Source organism: Etheostoma cragini, chromosome 22, assembly GCF_013103735.1.
Source record: "Etheostoma cragini isolate CJK2018 chromosome 22, CSU_Ecrag_1.0, whole genome shotgun sequence".
In the NCBI taxonomy this organism is placed as follows: Eukaryota; Metazoa; Chordata; class Actinopteri; order Perciformes; family Percidae; genus Etheostoma; species Etheostoma cragini.
This window is the reverse complement of record NC_048428.1, coordinates 15,019,425-15,037,785: the sequence shown is the minus strand read 5'-3', so window position 1 is coordinate 15,037,785 and position 18,361 is coordinate 15,019,425. Positions and strand designations below refer to the sequence as shown.

Sequence of the window (18,361 nt, the reverse complement as noted above, 5' to 3'; positions counted from 1 at the left end):
TTCAGCATGGTAAATGTTAAGTTGTGTGCACTTCTGTTTTATATAATGACAGTACTTCTTATACTAATAATAATATAAACATAACACGCACACAAGCATAATGCAAAAAGTAGAGACACACATAGCAGGATTAATATTAGATGAATTATTCTGAACATGTGTATGTGCAAGTAAAGTGTGCAGACTGCTTTTCATGCACAGGACCCCATATAGTGCCAATGTAAAGCCAGTTGAAACCTCTTGACAACCCGGGTGATATCTGTTATCTGACCTCTCCATCCAAATGACTGCACCATACTGATGATGTATGTGTGCTCATTTAAGCTTGAATAGGTAAAGGCACTGAACGCTAATGCAAACATTTATTTAATTTTTGTCAAGTTGGGTCACTTTTTGCACACATTTTGCTGTTGATCAGTGTCAAATTAAGCCACATTAAATCTACATTAAACCATAAAAAGGTTCAAGGGGGTTGAATAGATTTCTAGAGGCACCGTAAATGCATCAAATGCATTTTATTACACTATTAATGTTATAAGTTGGAGCCAGACTTAACGTGTTCAGTCCACTAGGCTACCATTGTGTTACTTATCACAAAGTATTTGTGATAAGTGTACAGTGTAGCCTATTTCTTAAAAAATAAAATTAACAGTAACTATATATTCGTCGATAAGAAATTTATTTTGAAGCTTTTGAACGAAAGACGTATCTGTTTCATTCCGTGTGACTTGACGCTGGTAAAGCAGTGTCTTGTTACAGTTTGAAGTCTAAAATTAGGGAGGCACCCCAACGGCAAATGACGCAAGGAGGCTAAAGTTGACAGTCTACTCGTCTCTGTGTGTCTTGTCATTGTGTCAGGACCCAGGACCATGGAAACCTTCCCTGCGACTCTGCAGTTGTTGATGACATAGAGCGTATTTTTAGATGTTGTCATCTTTCCGTAACATCCCGGCTGCGCCGTTCAGTATAAAGGACTCCTTCAAAATGCAGTTGTACAACAGTGCGCTGACACACTACCCGAGATCGTCTCGCAAAGTTACTTTAACTTTATTGACTGGACCTGAGCGTTTAAACGGGACAACACCGAGCTCCTCTGACGCTCATAAACCGGAGTTTACACAACCAGGCGCAACTTCCACCACCAACGAGGACCCTGTGAGAGACACTGCTTCTTCCGCAAACATGCCTGCTTTTTCGTGTTACGAAGCTTCATCTATGAGGCCAGTTTACTTCACATCGACTGCTGAGATATTAATCCGCAGACCTGATGGAGTGGAGAGGTCTCTGCCTGTCCATGTCATGAGGGACTCCACGACGAAACCCCCCTCTCCAGACTCACAACATGGTCAAAGTATTCTCTGTGATGACTGTGACTCAGATGTGATTGGGGACTTGATAGATCATTTTAGAAATGGGACGGATGCACTTTTTCCTGACTGCCCAGAGCTGGTTGGAAATCGCAGTTTCCACAGTAACAGCATCTGTAGACCCAGAATTGAAGAAAACAAGAGGGGGGTTGGAAATTCAAGTGAGGATAATACATTTTCAGTGACTAATGCCCCATTCAGAAGCAATGGATGCGACTTATTACATGAAGAGGAGCTAATTCCCTGCAGAGCAGATCCGCCTGACGACCTCATAAAGGAAGATTTTTGTGATGTCAGCTGTGGCGAAGCTGTTCCTGCATCAGATGAGAGACGGGCCTTTGAGCTTAGTGTTCTGCAGGAGTCTCCACAGAGATGTCAAGAGAGAGAGGACACCAACAATAAAGTCACCCGGTACCTGGCTGAAGTGGAGAAACAGAACAAGTACCTTCAGGAGAGGCATAAATACAGGTACCACATCATTCCAGATGGCAACTGTCTGTACAGAGCTGTGTGCAAAGCCACGTACGGGGACCAGGCGAGACACGGGGAGCTGAGGGAGCAAACGGTGCACCACATCGCTGACCACTTGGTAGAGTTCAATCCCATCATTGAAGGGGATGTAGGAGAGTTCCTGATCAACGCAGCGCAGGACGGTGCCTGGGCGGGGTACCCGGAGCTTCTCGCCATGAGCCAGATGCTGAATGTCAACATTCACCTGACGACAGGGGGGAGTCTGGAGAGCCCCACCGTCTCCACCATGGTGCACTATCTCGGGGAGGAGGATACTTCCAAAGCGTCTATCTGGCTGAGTTGGCTGAGCAATGGTCACTATGACGTCCTTCTGGACAAGTGTCTCCGTAACCCAGAGTACGAGGACTGGTGCAAACACTCGCAGATGCAGAGGAAACGAGATGAGGACCTGGCAAAGTCAATGGCAGCCTCTTTATCCAAAATGTACATCGAGCAAAATGGATCCGTGTGAAAGAAAAACTGTATGCTGAGAATTAAAGGACGCACACTGACACAGTAGACTGCAGAACCATGGATTTTGCTTGGTTTCTACATGCTTGAAATTATATTTTTATAAGGTTTATATCGTGAGAGAAAAAGTGCAGTGCACATACTTTGGTTTTTGTATATGCTAGTGTTGCCAAATTAGCGGCAGTGGTTTCTGAAAGTGTGGGAGCCTATTCCTTTTGATAGTTTTGGGATATATTGACATGATTGAATTTTTTTTAAAGCCGATCAGTTACTGTACATAGAAGTGCTTTTGAGTATTTATTTGCCTTTTATTGGTAGACCTGCTAGTTTTCTGTACTATTTGTGCTTTGTAGACCATTGCCAATCACAGGGACACTTGGTTTGCCATTTGTCACTACAGCTGCTGTCTAATATCTGTATTTCTACTCCTCTTTGCACAAAAGTCCTATGCGACAAGTCCAGAGGGTTTAAATTGTGTCCGGGGGAACAGTTCAACTGTTCCGTTTCTATTATTCCAGTTCTTTTGACAAAATATTTCAAAATAAAGTTTTGAAGAAACCTGCTTTGCAGTGATGTTATGTTTGATTTCATTCTACTGATACTGAATCAGAATGATACTACCAGCTACATCATGTTGGGGTCAGAATTGTACATTCCTGTAATGGGGATCCATCTTTTCAATTGCAGCTAGGCAGGCGAGATGAAGTGATGTGTGGAGTACTTGTCCTCCACCCCCTGTTGTTTGAATTCATTAAATGCAGAGACTCGGGAACCTCTGGCCTCTAATTCAGTTCAAGCTGCAAACTTAGTGTTTTAGTGACTGTGGTCTCAGTACACAGATCACAAGGGAGCTGTGCTGTGTCACCATAGAACACTAAAGTATGGTGTCCCTGTAGTCTGTGGATTTATTTAGTTTGGTTTCCTTCATATTGAATTTTTTTTCACAATAACAGATTTTTTTGCAACTTGGAAGCAGCGGAAACAAGCTGACACTATGCCAAACTCACATTTGTTAGAAAACACCTGATTATTTACACAACCAGCAGTTAGAGAGCAACAGTATCATTGGGTCCTGTTTCTGGCCAACTGGCAAATGTAAGTTCAATATTCTTTTTGTTTTAGCTCTGTGTTTGGTCTCCTGGGGGAAATAACTGGCTTTACAAGCTGGACTCTGACTGTCTGCTGTTTGATGCTGAACATGTAGTGTACAGTGTTTTCTTTAGCAATTTACTTTCACCTTTTCTCAGTTTTAGAACATTTCAGAAAATATTTTCATGTAAAACTTTAGAAAAACAATTTAATGTATCGAGAATATCAAAGATGCTGTCCACAGACAGCATCAAATTGTTTGTAGTACTTTTGTCCAACTCCTTTCTGACGCTGTGAAGGTCCGGTGATAGCGTTGCACCTTTCTTCCTTTAGGTGGCATTGTAGCCCCCCATATACATTTTGACAAAGTGACTTGATTATTAAAGAAATGTGTGTCTCTTTTTAAAATGATTAAAACGTGGCGTTATCGCACCTAATGCTCTGGGTAAATTGCTTCACAGAGCTCTGACTTTTAAAAACAACATGTAAAATGTTTTATTAATGGGGAACTAATAGAGGAATTGTGGATTATAGAACGTTTGAATTAGTTATAGTTCATTAAAAACGGTCTACTTTCTGATTAGGTCACTCGAAAATGGCTATCCTACTATGGGCTCTTATAGATATTCAAACATCCGTATTCAGCTTCATACAAGAAACTTTATTAATTGTTTGTATCATTTTCCCTAAAAGCTTACAATGATGATGTAACCCTGCAGTCATGTGGACATAGGGGCATCTTTTTTAAATGCGGGAGGAGAGATAGTGCCTTTTCCTGTTCCAGTGTGTCCCGTATGGACCCCAAAGGGATGTGGGCTACGGAGCAGAGGGCAGGTAAGAGTGGACCGAGCGGGCTGCTTCACCGCAGTACTGGCACGCAGTCAGCATGGAGTCGCTCAGGGCACCGGGAAGTCAATGACAGACGCTCCCCACCGGTCTGTGTGCATGTGTGTGTGTAGTGTATGTGTAGTAATTCTCTGAATGATTCCCACCCGCCAAACGAACGGACACGCGGTCATCTCGACGCAGTTCAGCCCCCGCGTGCTCCAAAGTTACCGGATACTTTGAAACAAACCCGGAGAACAGAGAACCCAGTCTGCGTTCACGTACGGCTCTGACCTGAGAGGGGGTATCGATCATGTCGGGACACCGGGTGCAGTTCGTGGACCTTCCTCCCAGTGAGCACAAAGGAAGTCCCAAATTTCACAGTAAGGAACATTCTTAACTTGTAATCTCTGACCTTGATTTCCCCAGTAAGACTAAACTCATGAAGGTTGTTTGCTTATTATGGAGGTGAGATACTTTTCATAGTAACTTAATATGTAGTATTTGTATTACTAGGCTACAGTTTAGGAGTTGGGAAGAGTTGGAATTAGAATATGTGTTTTTATTTCATAAACATTGTTTATTGTAGCCTTAGGCTAATCTAAGTTATTATACACCAAACCTCAGCTGACTTAGGGGAAACACTTGTGCTCCATGAAGCTTTGCTTAAATGATTATACATCTCTACTTGCCAAAATTTGTTCTTGAAAATATAGCCTTTATCATGTCAACCTTTATTTATTTCCCCGTGTCTTTGAGGAAATGTGATCATTTATTCAGTTATATTGCACATGTGCTATGTTCCCTATGCGTGACTGGTTTGTGGAGGTTGTGATGACCCTTCACCTGCAATGCTCCCTGCCTCTCCATCAGTGGTGTGATCCCATTTAGTCCCTTCCCACTACACTTATCTGAACTGGCAGTTGCCCTTTATGTGCTACTGCTAACTTTTTTTTATCCCCAGTGAGTGTTGACACTCCTAATGTTTTGTCTCTGTAAAATAGGGCTCACCTTGAGATGCATTTAGTGACCGCTTCACTGCAAACCCCAGGCTGAAGGTATAGTGGCTGTTACTGTAGCAGCAACACATTCAGGGCTCTTGTGCTTTCATTGCAGTGAGGGTTTAAAGATGTGATTGCACGTGAGGTGCGACAGAGTCAGCTGTGCCTGCCTCTGCTGCTGTGTGCTGCAGTGTATGCACTACAGCATGAGACACAGAGAAGCTGAGCTCATCTCCATGGTGACAGGTTGAGTGACAGGACACGTGAGCAAGGACGCAGTGGAAAACTGCCAGTTTGCTGCAAAGCCCTCCAGAGGTGCATCTACCGCACACTCTGGGTCCATGACAGCTCATGTACATGTTTGGTGATGTATTTGTGTCTATGCTGATTAATTAATTCATTACATTAATGTAGAGCCTTATCATGTCATAGACACTCAAAGCGCTTCATGGGGGGGCTATGTGTAGCACCCAATGTGTAGCGCCAACCTCGGTGATGCACGGCAGCCTTACGGTGCCAGACGCTCACCAAAACCGGAGAAAACCCACACAGACACGGGGACAACATTCAAGCTCCACACAGAAAGGCCCTCGACGACCAGGGTTCAAACCCGGTACCTTTTTGCTGTGAGGCCACACTGCTGCTTTGTCAGTTTGATGTGTTTTTAGTCACTCACTAACATGCATGTGGCCAGTGGGGTGAAAAGTTGATGCGGATGATCTGTGCCGGTCAAGCTCAGATTGTTTGCAAGGCATGCTGGGTTGGTTTCTTCAGCAGTGAACTGCATATTCTGACTCAGACCATCCGTTTCTCCTGCTGTCCAAAATGCAAGTCATAAAGGGGTCAAGTTTCAGACTCTCTTCTTTCTCTCTTTCTCACTGATTTACACACTCGCAAACACACACACACACACACACACCACTCTTACTTGCACAACCTCACAACCATTCTTGGGTCAAGGCCCAGCTGCTGGCATGATTGTCCTCTCAGGGATAGATCACCAAGTGTTAATACTCATTCAGTCATCATATTTTCATAACATTTTTAGACTGCTATAATGACTAATGATGTCGGCGTCAGCTGGGAAATTGACATCAAATGTGAGTAGTTTGTTGGTCAAAGCAGCTGTGATGGAGCGCTGTTCGTGATTCTGTGTAATTAACATTTAAAGCAGTATGCAGCAACATCTACTGTATGTTTTGACAGTTTTGAAGAGACATGGCCATTGTTGTGTCTTTTTAACTCTCAAGCAATGAGAGGCACCGTGACATACTTTTCTCAGGGTCATTTATACGTTGATAAAGTTAGTATTTTTAGCTGTGGTACTCTTTCAGTTTATTTAGCCATGGTGGGTGTTTCTCGCTGCTCATGCTGACTCCCAGTTTTTCCTTGCTGATGCTGCTGGCAAGGACAAACACATTAATTGCTGGGTGCCAAAGGACATTTCCTAGGAAAGCCCTAGTAAAGCTTTCACAAACAGGTTATATGTCTTGTATAATAATCTTGTTTTGTGCCAGCAGCAAAAGGAGGATAATTAAGTGTGACAGATTATTACTTTAACCTTTCTCCTTTCAGTCTGCATTAAAAGCTGTGTTTGTAAAATTACAGAGAGTCGGCGGGAGTAATAGTGTCTGTTTTCTTAGTTGCTGCTACGTAGAAGTAGCCTGGATCTGCCGTACTTCGGCTCATTTTCCTTCAGTACTGCGCCTGGGTTTGTGGTATATTCTTGTTGTTTTCTCTCCAGTCAAATCTTTACTGATCCAATCAGCGAACAGAGGGAGTGTCTTAGAACGTTGAGGCCGCGCGCTAGAGTTGTAGTTGAGTGGCGGCAGAGAAAGATGCGAGCGAAGCCATTCGGTCCATTGTGGCAATGCTGCTGAATATTCACAAGTTAAAGCCCGAGCAAGAACAATCTTTGCTGAGTTTTGTTGTTGGCCATGCTGTTGCGTCCTTCCTCCCCACGGGGTTTAGGAAAAGTTTGATTTTCCAGCTCGCTCAATTAGTGGTGAAGGAATCGGTTAAGGCTAACACTAGCGGTGCTACGCCGACGTCACAACCAAATGTTAGCGATTGGTTATGGCATATCCAGTGTGGCTTGGGGTCCAGATCCAATAGTTTAAAACTTCAACTGAGTACCCGCCTTCAAAGAAGTTAACACGTGCCAATGGAGAGTGGCCAGACTCTCAGTACAAATGAAATGTATGAGAGTCTGGTAGGACCAGGTTAACATGGAAGTACCAACATGTCTGTGAAAGGTTGATCCTTCATATAGTGGGTGATTACAGGCGTCATTATAAAATGGCTGTCTGTAGAGCCACACATTCAACAAGTAAAACAGTGATATGTCTTTCAGTAAGCTGCTTAACATCTCGGACAGCTGCACTCTGAGTCATGACGTTTTATATCTCAGGTTCCCAGTGATTTAAGAGTATGTCAACTGGTTGGAGAAGGTTATGCAGCCTTGATTGGATGGCAGAATGCAGATATTGCCTTCTCTTTTCCCATCAGTCTGGTAACAGTTCTCATGGGGAGAGGGTGGAGCTCTTCAACATCCATCTCAATTACTAACTTGAGCTTCAGAAGAAACCGCTTTAAGCTCTCTGCCAAGGAGTTCTGTTAACTGGTGTTGTTACTCGAGTTCATTCCATCGGTCTTTCTCCATTAATTCAAGTCTGTCATGTCTCTTTGTCCACAAGCCAACTTGATCAAATAGACTTGTTGTGAGTCCAAATTTTTTGTCATTCCACAACTCCCTTTCAAGATCCATCTGCCTTTACACTGTCCTATTACTGTGGGATGGAACGCCACTTTGCCCTTAATACACATGAAGTTTATATGTATTTGATTCTGTTATTACTTAAAATATTCATAATTAACACCATTTAGGACTAGATATGATGCCAGTTTAATTATAGCCAAAATGAGTAGTCAATGAATTGATCAGTATATCAAAAGAAAAAAGGAACCGACAACCATTTTAATCATCGATTACTTACATTTATCATTTCTTCAAAGTCATTTTTAAAGCCAAACTGCCAAACGTTACCTTGGTTCAGCTTCGTAATTGTAAAGATTTGCTGCATCTCTCTCTCTTGTGATTGTTAATATACATATTTGTTTTGAAATTTCGATCAGACAAAACAAGCAATTTAAGGATATCCCTGGAGCTTTAGGAAATTGTTATGGACACGTTACCATTGTCTTACATTTCATAGTCCAAATTTATTTATTTGTCGAGATATTACATGGAGTAAAGCTCATCTGCTGGAGTGTGATGAATAAAGTGATCAATGCTAGTTCACCAATATACTATTACATACCTAAAATAGAAGCACTTAAACTTAGTAAAGTTCTGTAACGTCAACAATCCATAGTGCAATAGAACGATAAAATCCAAGCGGCAGTTGCTGGTTGTTTTTAGCCGTCGGAGAGCTCCGGGACGCCGGCTACCAGCGGCAGTTGTTCAGCAGCCAATAGGTGACTGGGAGCCGGCTACAGGCACTGCCAGATGAAGGTCCTTTCAGGGCCTAGATAGTGGAGTTTAGCCAGAAAAAGTTAGTGTTGTGCGGCGATGACAGTTAAGTTTAGGCACCAAAACAACTAGTTAAGTTTAGAAAAAAGATTGTGGTTTGGATCAAGACATTTCCGAGGAACCAACCAGCTTTTCCTGGATGAAAGTATTTTGTCTTTTCTGCAAAGTAAACTCTGCTTTCCAGCTGGAAAGCCCTGAATTTTCTATTGAATATTGAAGTGCATATTTAAGGGTGGCATGCCTGGCCGAGCGGCAATATATCCATGGTATTGCAAGGGGAATTTTATTCTTGCATGTTTTGTTTTGTTGAGCATGATCACAAAACATCCCCCCTCTGCTTTTTCACAAACAAGCATGCTGTGTGGTATTGAGAAGTGTTGTTGACTGGGAATGTCGGCTCACACCTGTCCAGTAAACAACTCCTGTGTTTTCTTACCTTCATCACTGCAGATAATTAGATATTTCATGCCGATATTGGGAATTGCAACATGCACACTGCACACCAACAACAAGCAGATACTACAAGTCATTTGTGCAACACTTACATTCTCTGCTTTAGCTCGAATGTGTGAAAAGTTACAAATTGTAGCTTTTATTTAACATGGCTGGGTGGTATATCAGATGAATTAAAAATGAAAGGCATTTGCACTACTCTGACTTTACTTTGTTGAGAATTTTTGAGTCAACACATTATTTGTCAATAATTTGTCATACATAATCAAGTGCTGTGCAAAAAATGTGTCAAAACGTTTTTTAAAGCAACATTCTCTCATAATAAATGGTAGACCTTGGAGTGCTGCTGTCTCCAGTAACAATGGTTGAGTTTCCACTCTGCACTTGCTAAGACTACATTGATGTAATCACTTATCAGTGTCCCTTTGTCCGGATGCCCAGAAGAAACAATAAACATGACTGCATGCTATCATACTACTTTGTGACTGATTTTGCTGCTGTAACACAGGAATTTCCCATTTTTTTGGGGATCAATAAACATCTATCTATTTATCTATCTATCTACTTGCAGTCCATATATGCGATTCCCTGGAAATGGCAAATGATTTGTTGGAATAATATTCACAGAATGAGCTTCTTTACCAGCAGCTCAGGAATGGAGATAGTGTATGTGCTGGTGTCGAGCTTTAGAAACAAGGGGCGGCGGCTGTCTTCTCAGCTTATAAAAACAAATCAAAATAGTCATGAAGGTGAGGATAAAGCATGGCCTTAATTTCCTGAGACATATTTTCTATATGTAGTCCACTCACTGGTATTAATGTCATCTTTTTAGGGAGTTGCTGTCCATTCGGGAAAGGGGTGAAATGTCATTGTTTGTAGGCTGCTGTCTGTCCATTTGAAAATGCTGATCACATTGGATAGAGACTTGAGATGATCCTTCTAGAAATAGGCAGGCCCCTGAGACACTAAACAGCTGTTTTTGCAGAGGATTAAAAGCCTGTCCCTTAAGGGCTCTTAAGTTTCCTTAGAGTGTAAAACACAAAGATTTAAGGGTGCGCTGTGGCCTTCGGTGCCCAAGAGTAATATGCTGTTGTTTTTTTAGCTTTAACTGTGGATGTCGCTCTCTGGGAAAAAGCAGTAACCTTTAGATGATATCCACTTTGTTTTTTGTTGTTTGAATACTGAGCATACTTTGAGGCATGAGACTTTAGTGAATCAAAGAGCCTGTCTGCATTAGGTTTAATTTCAAAGATATTTTTTGTGTAATAAGCAAACCAACAAGCTTTTATTTATTGAAGCTAATGTTGATTCGTTATCATACTATTGTTTATTTTAATTTATTAAGATGCTTAAGTTATGCTGAAAAAGGTAATTTCAGAAGAGTCTAATTTAGTGAAGGACCATCTTCTAAAATATGTATTAGTAATATGTATTTAATCTCCGGCATTCTAATGTTTCATCCATTTTCTGCTGACCTTTTCATATATTTTCAGGCACTTTATTCACTTTTTTTTGGCTCTAATGTTAAAAACTCACAAGTGATCAAACTATTTTTCTCTTTGGCTTACTCTTGACAATGAAACTATTGCATATTATTTCCTGATTTCTAACATTTTTTTTCTCCATCAAGCATTTGTGAGAAAGTAGAGTTAATATAAAGGTCATTTTTGAGACAGGAAGTCATAGGGAGATGATATTTTGAAAAGACCACAAAAAAAGAAACATCACAGAGATGTACAATTAGAGTGTAATATACTGCAGAGCAGATGGTATGTTGTGGCTAGACTTACTTCTGGTTGAGTCATTGTCTCTGTCTCACGAAATTGCTGTGCATCATGAAGCTTTGCCCAATGAAATGTTTACCCTCTTCTGACTTCTCTTGTCTCTTCAACAGCGGGATGTCCGTGCTCTGTAGAGAGAAGTCATTAAAAAAAGTTATTTTTAAAATAATAAAAATTTTTTCTATGTGAATCTCCCTCCATGAGTTCCTTGGTGAGGAGGACCCGATAAAATATCTATAGTTGCAGTAGAACTAAAGCAGCACATGATGTCAGTGCAAAAATTCAACGCCTGTTATGCAAAGAATCAGGATATAATGAAGTTCACCTGTTTGGCAGCAACAAGTGACACACAGGCCTCTCAGCACCAGGCACTTAAAGCTTCTTATTGGCTGCTGCAAATGAGTCACTCACAGCGCCCGTAGACAACACAGCATTGTTATTTCCCAGCGCTGCTCTATTCTCACCAGTGGAATCAGCTAAGGAGTAAACAAACACTTCTATCTTGTTTATAGTCATCTTAAGTCTGGAAGGATCTATGGCCTGATAAGACACAGATGGGAATGTTCGCTGTAAAAACGATGACTCCCAAAGGATGACACAGCTCTGCGCACAGTTGTCATTCATCCGCCCTGAGCAGTGGTCTTGAAATATCTGTGCTTCTTTATTGGTGATTAGAGACAGTCTGGCTGTATTTGTGGGCCGTGTTGGGTTCAGGGTGTAATAACATTCTCTGCTCTCAGCAAGCACTAATGATGCACAATACCAGCCCCAATGACTTTTTTTTCCAAATTGTTTTTTAAAGCAGCAACAGGAAAAAAAAAATTGGCTTGGACGCAGATGAGTGAGAAGTCAAATAGCCTTTCCTTTGATGTTGCAGTAAGGTCATGTTCAAAGGAAAATATCAAAAAGATATGTGGGGGAAAATGAGGCAGTGTTTATTTGGGTAAGGTTGTGCACTGATGCTTAATATTAATTGTGTGTCCGTCTGTGTATATATACACTGAGTATGTGTGTGCGAGCACCTGATAATTAGGCTTATTTTAGGCTTATCTTCAAACTTCATGATGACGACATTGAGTCTTTTATTCACTAGCTGAGATTTTAATGACTTTACAAATCAATCATAAGATCTGGGTCACTGCCACAGAGGTCGGCCTAGACACACACACACACACACACACACACACACACACACACACACACACACACAAACTTCTGTGTCTGCAGTCCTCATTGTTATTGTGAAGGACAGAGCATTTTTAACCTCATTTGATGAGATGAGAAGATTGATACCACTCTTATATGCACAGTAAATATAAGGCCACAGCCAGCAGCCGCTTAGCTTAGCATAATTACAACTGAAAACAGCTTGTCTGGTTTTTCCAAGGGTGACGATATCTGCCCAGTAGCAGCTCTAACGTTTACTAATTAACTTACTGTAAGTTGTATCTAGTCTGTTTAATCCATACAAAAAAGGGTGAGAACAACTATTTGTTATGTGTAGGACAATTTCTTGGCCAGGCATAGAGACAGCCTGGAGTGTAAACCTCAAGTTGACAACAATACTCTTGAAAGTGTGTATGTGTCTTTCCCAAAATATCAAATTATTCCTTTAACGTTGCAAGAAATATGCACATCCACTGCCTTTATATGTGTGTCCTTGAGTTGTTTTACCATCCAATAATATTTTGTGGGAAGTATGTGTTGCTTATACACATGATTAGCACAAACAAAGACACCTAAGACAATTATTTCAACATAACGGAAAGAGGTATAAGAGGAACCACATCCCCACGTCTCAGTAATTTACTGTATTTGATAAACCCCTCCTGATTTCAAGTAATTTATGCACAATTAGCTAAAAACAAGTCATCTGACACCACTCATTTAACATTCCAAACATTTTGCTGTAGTATCTAATTTGATAAATGAGCTTGTGGATGGGAAAAGTATCCACTCCCAGTCAATAACCGCAAGCCACCCCTGTCAATGTGATGAATGGGAGGTTTAGTGCGAGGATACAAGTGGGTGTTTATAAGTGGAATGGGTCGCCGCTGATTGGGTGCGGTCAAAGCAAGGGGGCTGTGGGAGGAAAGCCTACATCTAGAAAGTGCTGAGAAGTTGTTAGATTTCCCCACAGCTCGTTTTTATCAGCTACGTTTTCTTCCACCTTCAGCAGCAGTTGCACAGCAAGTTTCCCTTCCAGCTGGTCGCAACTTCTATTTTTGATAAGTAAGAAAAGTGAGTGGCAACCTAATGCTTCGTCAGCAATTCTCCTTATAAAAACTCGACAGCAACATTCTTTATGTGGAAATGAGGAAATAATAATCGGCATTGCTGTTTGCAATAAATTCTTTGGCACTTTCTGTAAATTTTCAGGTCACGTTGGGCTAATCCACTTCCCTCCATGAAAGGTCTATGAAATAAGAGCATGTCAATAAGTGTGGCGCTGCCATTAGAAAATGGCTGTTGATCCTTTGATCCAAACTGTAATCTAAAGATAAATGATTTTTTAATTAAAGAGTCTTTTCTCTCGTGTTTAGCCCCATACCAGATTTCAATCAAGTCAATTTCAATCAACCTCCTTGATTTGAGAAATGAAAAGGGCACTTAAAAAAACCTGCTTTTTTATTTTTTTCAGAAATGTTACTATTTAGAAATGCAAAATTCATTTTTGACCACTATAAAGACTCTAATGTTTTTCATTGCGGTCAGCTGACTATTGTCACACCCTCTACTTCCCCGGCTTTTCTCAGCTTAACGTACCTTTCACTTTAGCTTATCAAAGCTCTTACAGCTGCTGCAGTAGAAGAGGTGAAACTCAGTGATATTTAATAATCAAATATGATGTCCCGACCCTCTTTTATGGCTGGGAAGCTGGACATCGCGAGACTTTACTGTCAGGAACCACTGCATAGACCAGCAGTTGTGTACGAGATTTAATGACTGAGCTAGGCAAAGTCAGCGAGACCCTTTACTCTCTGCTTTTCTCGTTCACTCGCTCTGTCAGTCTGCCTAAAGAAGACTTTGGTGCTCCAATCCTCTAGTCTAGATCCTATGCTGTGTGGGTTTTTGTCTGCTTTTTGTAGTTGTTTGGTTAAATTCATAGGGCTTATGTTGTGAATAATACTTGAGCACAATTAATAAAACAATAGCTAGATGATATTTTCATATATTTAAGTAGGATGAATTATGTTGTCTTCTGTTTGAACCGTCACTTCTAACCACATGGGCTGCTTGTAAACTTAGATAATAGTAGATGGATGCCAAATGTTCATCTGTGTACGTATTAGCATCATGCATGGATCTGCAAGTTGTTTTTGTACTTTGCTAACCACGTTTTGGGGTATCTCAAGCATTCTTTTTGGGTTCATGTCCCAGCACAGCCAGATGAAAGAGGAGCTATCAGCGGATGTTTGATGCCTGCTGCGTTTATGATAGAAACAGCCCCATCAGTCATCCTGTGCAGTTGTGACCGGAGTCTGCCCAGCTGTTCATTTTGGACCCCCAGGGTGTAATGTATACTCAGCTTTTATATTCTCCTTAAGATGTACTATATAGCCAAACGGTGTGCACTTCTCATAGTTTTTTAGATACCTCTCTTGAGAAGAGGTTAAGTGTCCATTTGTATAGAGAGTTGACAGTCTCAGTTTTTCAGCTCCAGGGTGAGCAAAGGACTTCGGGACCGGTCCTCCAGAAAAATGAGATAAGATTTACTTTATTGCAGGTTTCTTTTTTTTAACTTGTTGGTCTCTGTAGTTTTCTCACAAGGACAACATGTAGTCTGTACATTTGTTTCACTTACTGTTAGATTGGGAAAACACTGTAAACTAATCCTCCACTGTAACAGTGACATCAACTGATCTTTAATCTTTAACTTACAGCTGCACTAATCAATATTTGTATTTTAACAATACAATTAAACATTGTTTAAAGTAAAGATCATTACTCATAGTGCCAAACCCACAGAGAAATATCACCTGACTCTGGAAGACAAGGCCCTTTTTAGCATCTTTAAGTTGATTTTTTTGGTTTTACGGCCCACAATTTTAACAGTTCACTGCTGTCATCAACCTGCTCAACACATTTTCATGAATGGGTCCATATGATATTGTATGAAAATGTATGCACACCAAAACGTTTGATATCCTACGAAAAAAAGCCAGAAGAAAAGCCAGTAAATAGATGTGGAATGCTTACAAATTACAGTGTTTAATTCTTTGTGGCTTTTTGAACGAATGGTTCATGAGAACAGGCTGATTTGCTAGATATATAAACAAGTAACATTTGCCTCAAGGACTTCATATTGTGATATATGTTTGTGATTTTAGACATCTAAAACACCCTGACAGTAATTTCCTGCATCTGTGACACATGGGTTTCACTACATGAGACTCGCCGAAAATCCCGAGTGTATTGATTACAATAGGAGTAGTGAACATGAACGCAGAGTATGACAGATTCTTTCACCTATAACAACTATAAGTAAATATTGTGACCCAATTTTCACAAGCCACATTCCTCCCGAACATTTTGACACTAAAATGGCATTTTTCAGATGGAAAAATCTGTTTGGCAACCACAACACCACAACTTATTTTTGTAATGCTTAATATGGATGTTAGCTCTGGAAACATCTAATGTTAGCAATAGAAAACATAAATACATCTTGCAAATGTAACTTTTCATATATCCACATAAAGTTCACCACACTTACAATCAAGGTCGTGTCCACTTAGAAAACAGTTAGTTTGTACAGTTTCATATGTGTAATGTGCTATCTTTAGTTATAGAGAATCTTTGTAAATGTCAATATTGTGTTTGAAATCAGTGAATGCTGCTTAAAATTTATTTAGGTTATCAATATCAAGTTGAGTGAAGTTAAAAGCTGTAGTTACTATTTTCAGGCTTCTTTTAGAACTAACCCCCATTAGTGTATTGTAGTTTAAACAATGCACTCAAAACACTGTGTTACCATTTACCAGCATGCATTGTTTTGGGGTTAATTATCTGGAGGCCTCCTATCTTGAGAAATTAGCATCATGTCTTTTCTCTTATAAAAATGTAAATACATAACCATGAAGATTAGTATGCACTTCAGCCCCTATGCACACGCTGCTTATTTTAACAGTCACTGAGAGTACCCTTAGATGTTCTACCTTCATATTAGTGCTAGCACTGTATGAGAGTGGCTCTTAACTTAACTGGAAAAGCTGAAAGGATTATATGGCACATGAAGTCCTGACCTCGATACAACTTCAGAGTTATAGACTAAATGGGACTGGAAAGTAAAGCTGAAAAGTGACCCTCGCAAGTAAGACTAAAAAGTTGTTGACCAGAGTTAATGTCTTATGAAACTGATTTTTCCTATTTTAGTTATCTTTTAAGGAATTGTACATTACAACAACTATTGAATAAACTCTTTAAACTTGTCAGGAGGGAGACTTTTAATTTTTAACTTTAAACAATTTAAAATGTTTTGCATTGTCTCACAGCTGGTAGTTACCATTATCTAGAAACAGCTGCTAGTTATCATCATCTCCTTCCAGCAGAAAGCTTATCCAGCAGCAGCCAATCACAGAGGTGAGGAAAAGTTAGCTCAAACTTTCCATTGACCTTTGGTTCCTTAAAGTCCCCCAACCTTGAGTCACCCGAGCCTGTGCGCCTGCCTCAGAACTTGACACTGAATAGCGCCCGGGAGTTTTAATATCATGGGGATTGTGGGTGCTCCTGACTGATAGAGGTTTGGGGTTGGTCTTTGATGTTCGTTGTGCTTCTTAATGAGGATCAGACTCCAGGGTTTTTGGCCAAATCCCTCCCCCCTCCCTCTTCCGGTTGGAGCAGAGGGGCAGTCAAGATTGAAGGACCAGTTCTACCTTGAGAGAGGAGGATCCCCCCCCCCTTCCCTTTCTTTCTATTCATTTTCCCCTCCCCCCACTCTTCTTCCTCCCCCTCCCCTTCTTTCTTTAATCAGTCTCTCCAGCACCCAGAGCGTCTCTGCGTCTGGGGGTAAGTTCATCAGTTCATTAAGGATGCCTAAGCCCTGATTGAGGGTCTCTGATGTCTTTTCATCAGCACGTTGGGTAAGTGGGAGACGGAGAGCGCGAGAAAGGACAGGAAACACACCAAAAGGGTTCCAGCTCTGTCTCAACTGGACACAAACACTGAACAGTGTGAACGCAAATCTGTGACATGGCAAAGGGTCAGGGTAGATGTCAGACATGTAGTTGATCAGAAACTCTGTTCTAAGTTCTGGAATTGAAGGTCAATCACAAACATGTGTGCCAGTGCTCTAGTTAGGTTGCCTTTCCTGTTGAAAAGACATATTTGACGAATTAACTCTGGGGAACATAGACTCACTGTGTCATTGCCTGTTCGTGGATGGGATTGACTTTTGTCAAGCGATACCTTTTACTTTTGCCAGTAAGTAGTAACTTCCACTTCTAAATGACGCTTACAGAAACCCTATTGTTTTCCAAAAAAGGGGGCCTGAGATTAAGTAGATAAACAACAGATGTTGTGGCATGAGAATACACTCATCCTACAGTAAAATTAGACATAACTCTCTGTTTCCCATAGGCTGGGCTGTCAACTGCAGCTATTTATTGTTCAATATATTACAATTAGCCTCAAGTCAATGCTATTTCTAGCTGAGGAACTGGACTGTTAATTCATATTATTGCCATAGAGAAAAGCCATAAAGAGTGGAGCTCGTTATTTGTGTAGTAGCATTTGGGCCATAGCATAATGAGAAGAGGTGAAGCTCATGAATCTGTATCCCTCATCTTGGTCCTGAGGCCCGATCCATAAAGCACAGCTTCATATCTTGCAGACTAGCTCCTCTACCTCTGCCTGCCATTCATCTAGTCTTGCCGCATACCTTTATCATTAACTATTTTAGTACTGATTTATTTTTTACACAAGAACTATTTCAAGCTTCGTATTTAGTTCCCTCATGTGCCCTTCTTTGTGTCTTCATCACTGTGTGTCCTTTTGTGTCAGATTCTGATCTCTGTCCAGGCCCTGGTCCGTGCTTTTGGTTCAGCAGATCTCTGCTGCTGACTGAAGCCTTCTGTGTTTGAGTGGCCGTGCACGTGTGCATGTGTGTCTGCCTACTTGCATTTATGTGTACAATTGGAGGACTTCCTGTTGTGCTGTGACATGGATGCTGATATTTGCTGTCACTGCAGTTCACTTTGAGCTGTTATTCATTCGCTACTTAGACTTTTGGAACTGCACAGAGCTTTGTTGTTTCAATTGAGATATTTCTTTTATTTAATCAAACTATGATGACAGGTGTGGGTTTTTTCTTGTTATCTCTAAAACTACTGT

General features: G+C 40.9%; 2 protein-coding genes across 2 annotated transcripts in view; both read left to right on the top strand.

Moving 5' to 3' along the window:
- Positions 1-721: 721 nt before the first annotated feature.
- LOC117938074 (OTU domain-containing protein 1) lies at positions 722-2,910 on the top strand. The gene has a single exon (XM_034862406.1). It carries the CDS (start codon positions 925-927, stop codon positions 2,347-2,349), a length of 1,425 nt encoding a protein of 474 aa, XP_034718297.1. The 5' UTR covers positions 722-924; the 3' UTR covers positions 2,350-2,910.
- A 1,486-nt stretch (positions 2,911-4,396) lies between these two features.
- Positions 4,397-18,361, top strand: part of si:ch211-285f17.1 (sickle tail protein homolog) — a 105,468-nt gene continuing 91,503 nt past the window's right edge. Inside the window, exon 1 of the mRNA XM_034862469.1 lies at positions 4,397-4,645. Within this exon, the coding sequence (XP_034718360.1) occupies positions 4,576-4,645 (70 nt within the window). The 5' untranslated portion in view covers positions 4,397-4,575. The remainder of the gene's footprint in view (positions 4,646-18,361) is intronic.

Bases quoted from the DNA above. Each gene is read 5' to 3' on its own strand.
- LOC117938074 (XM_034862406.1), top strand. From the start codon at position 925: ATGTTGTCATCTTTCCGTAACATCCCGGCTGCGCCGTTCAGTATAAAG.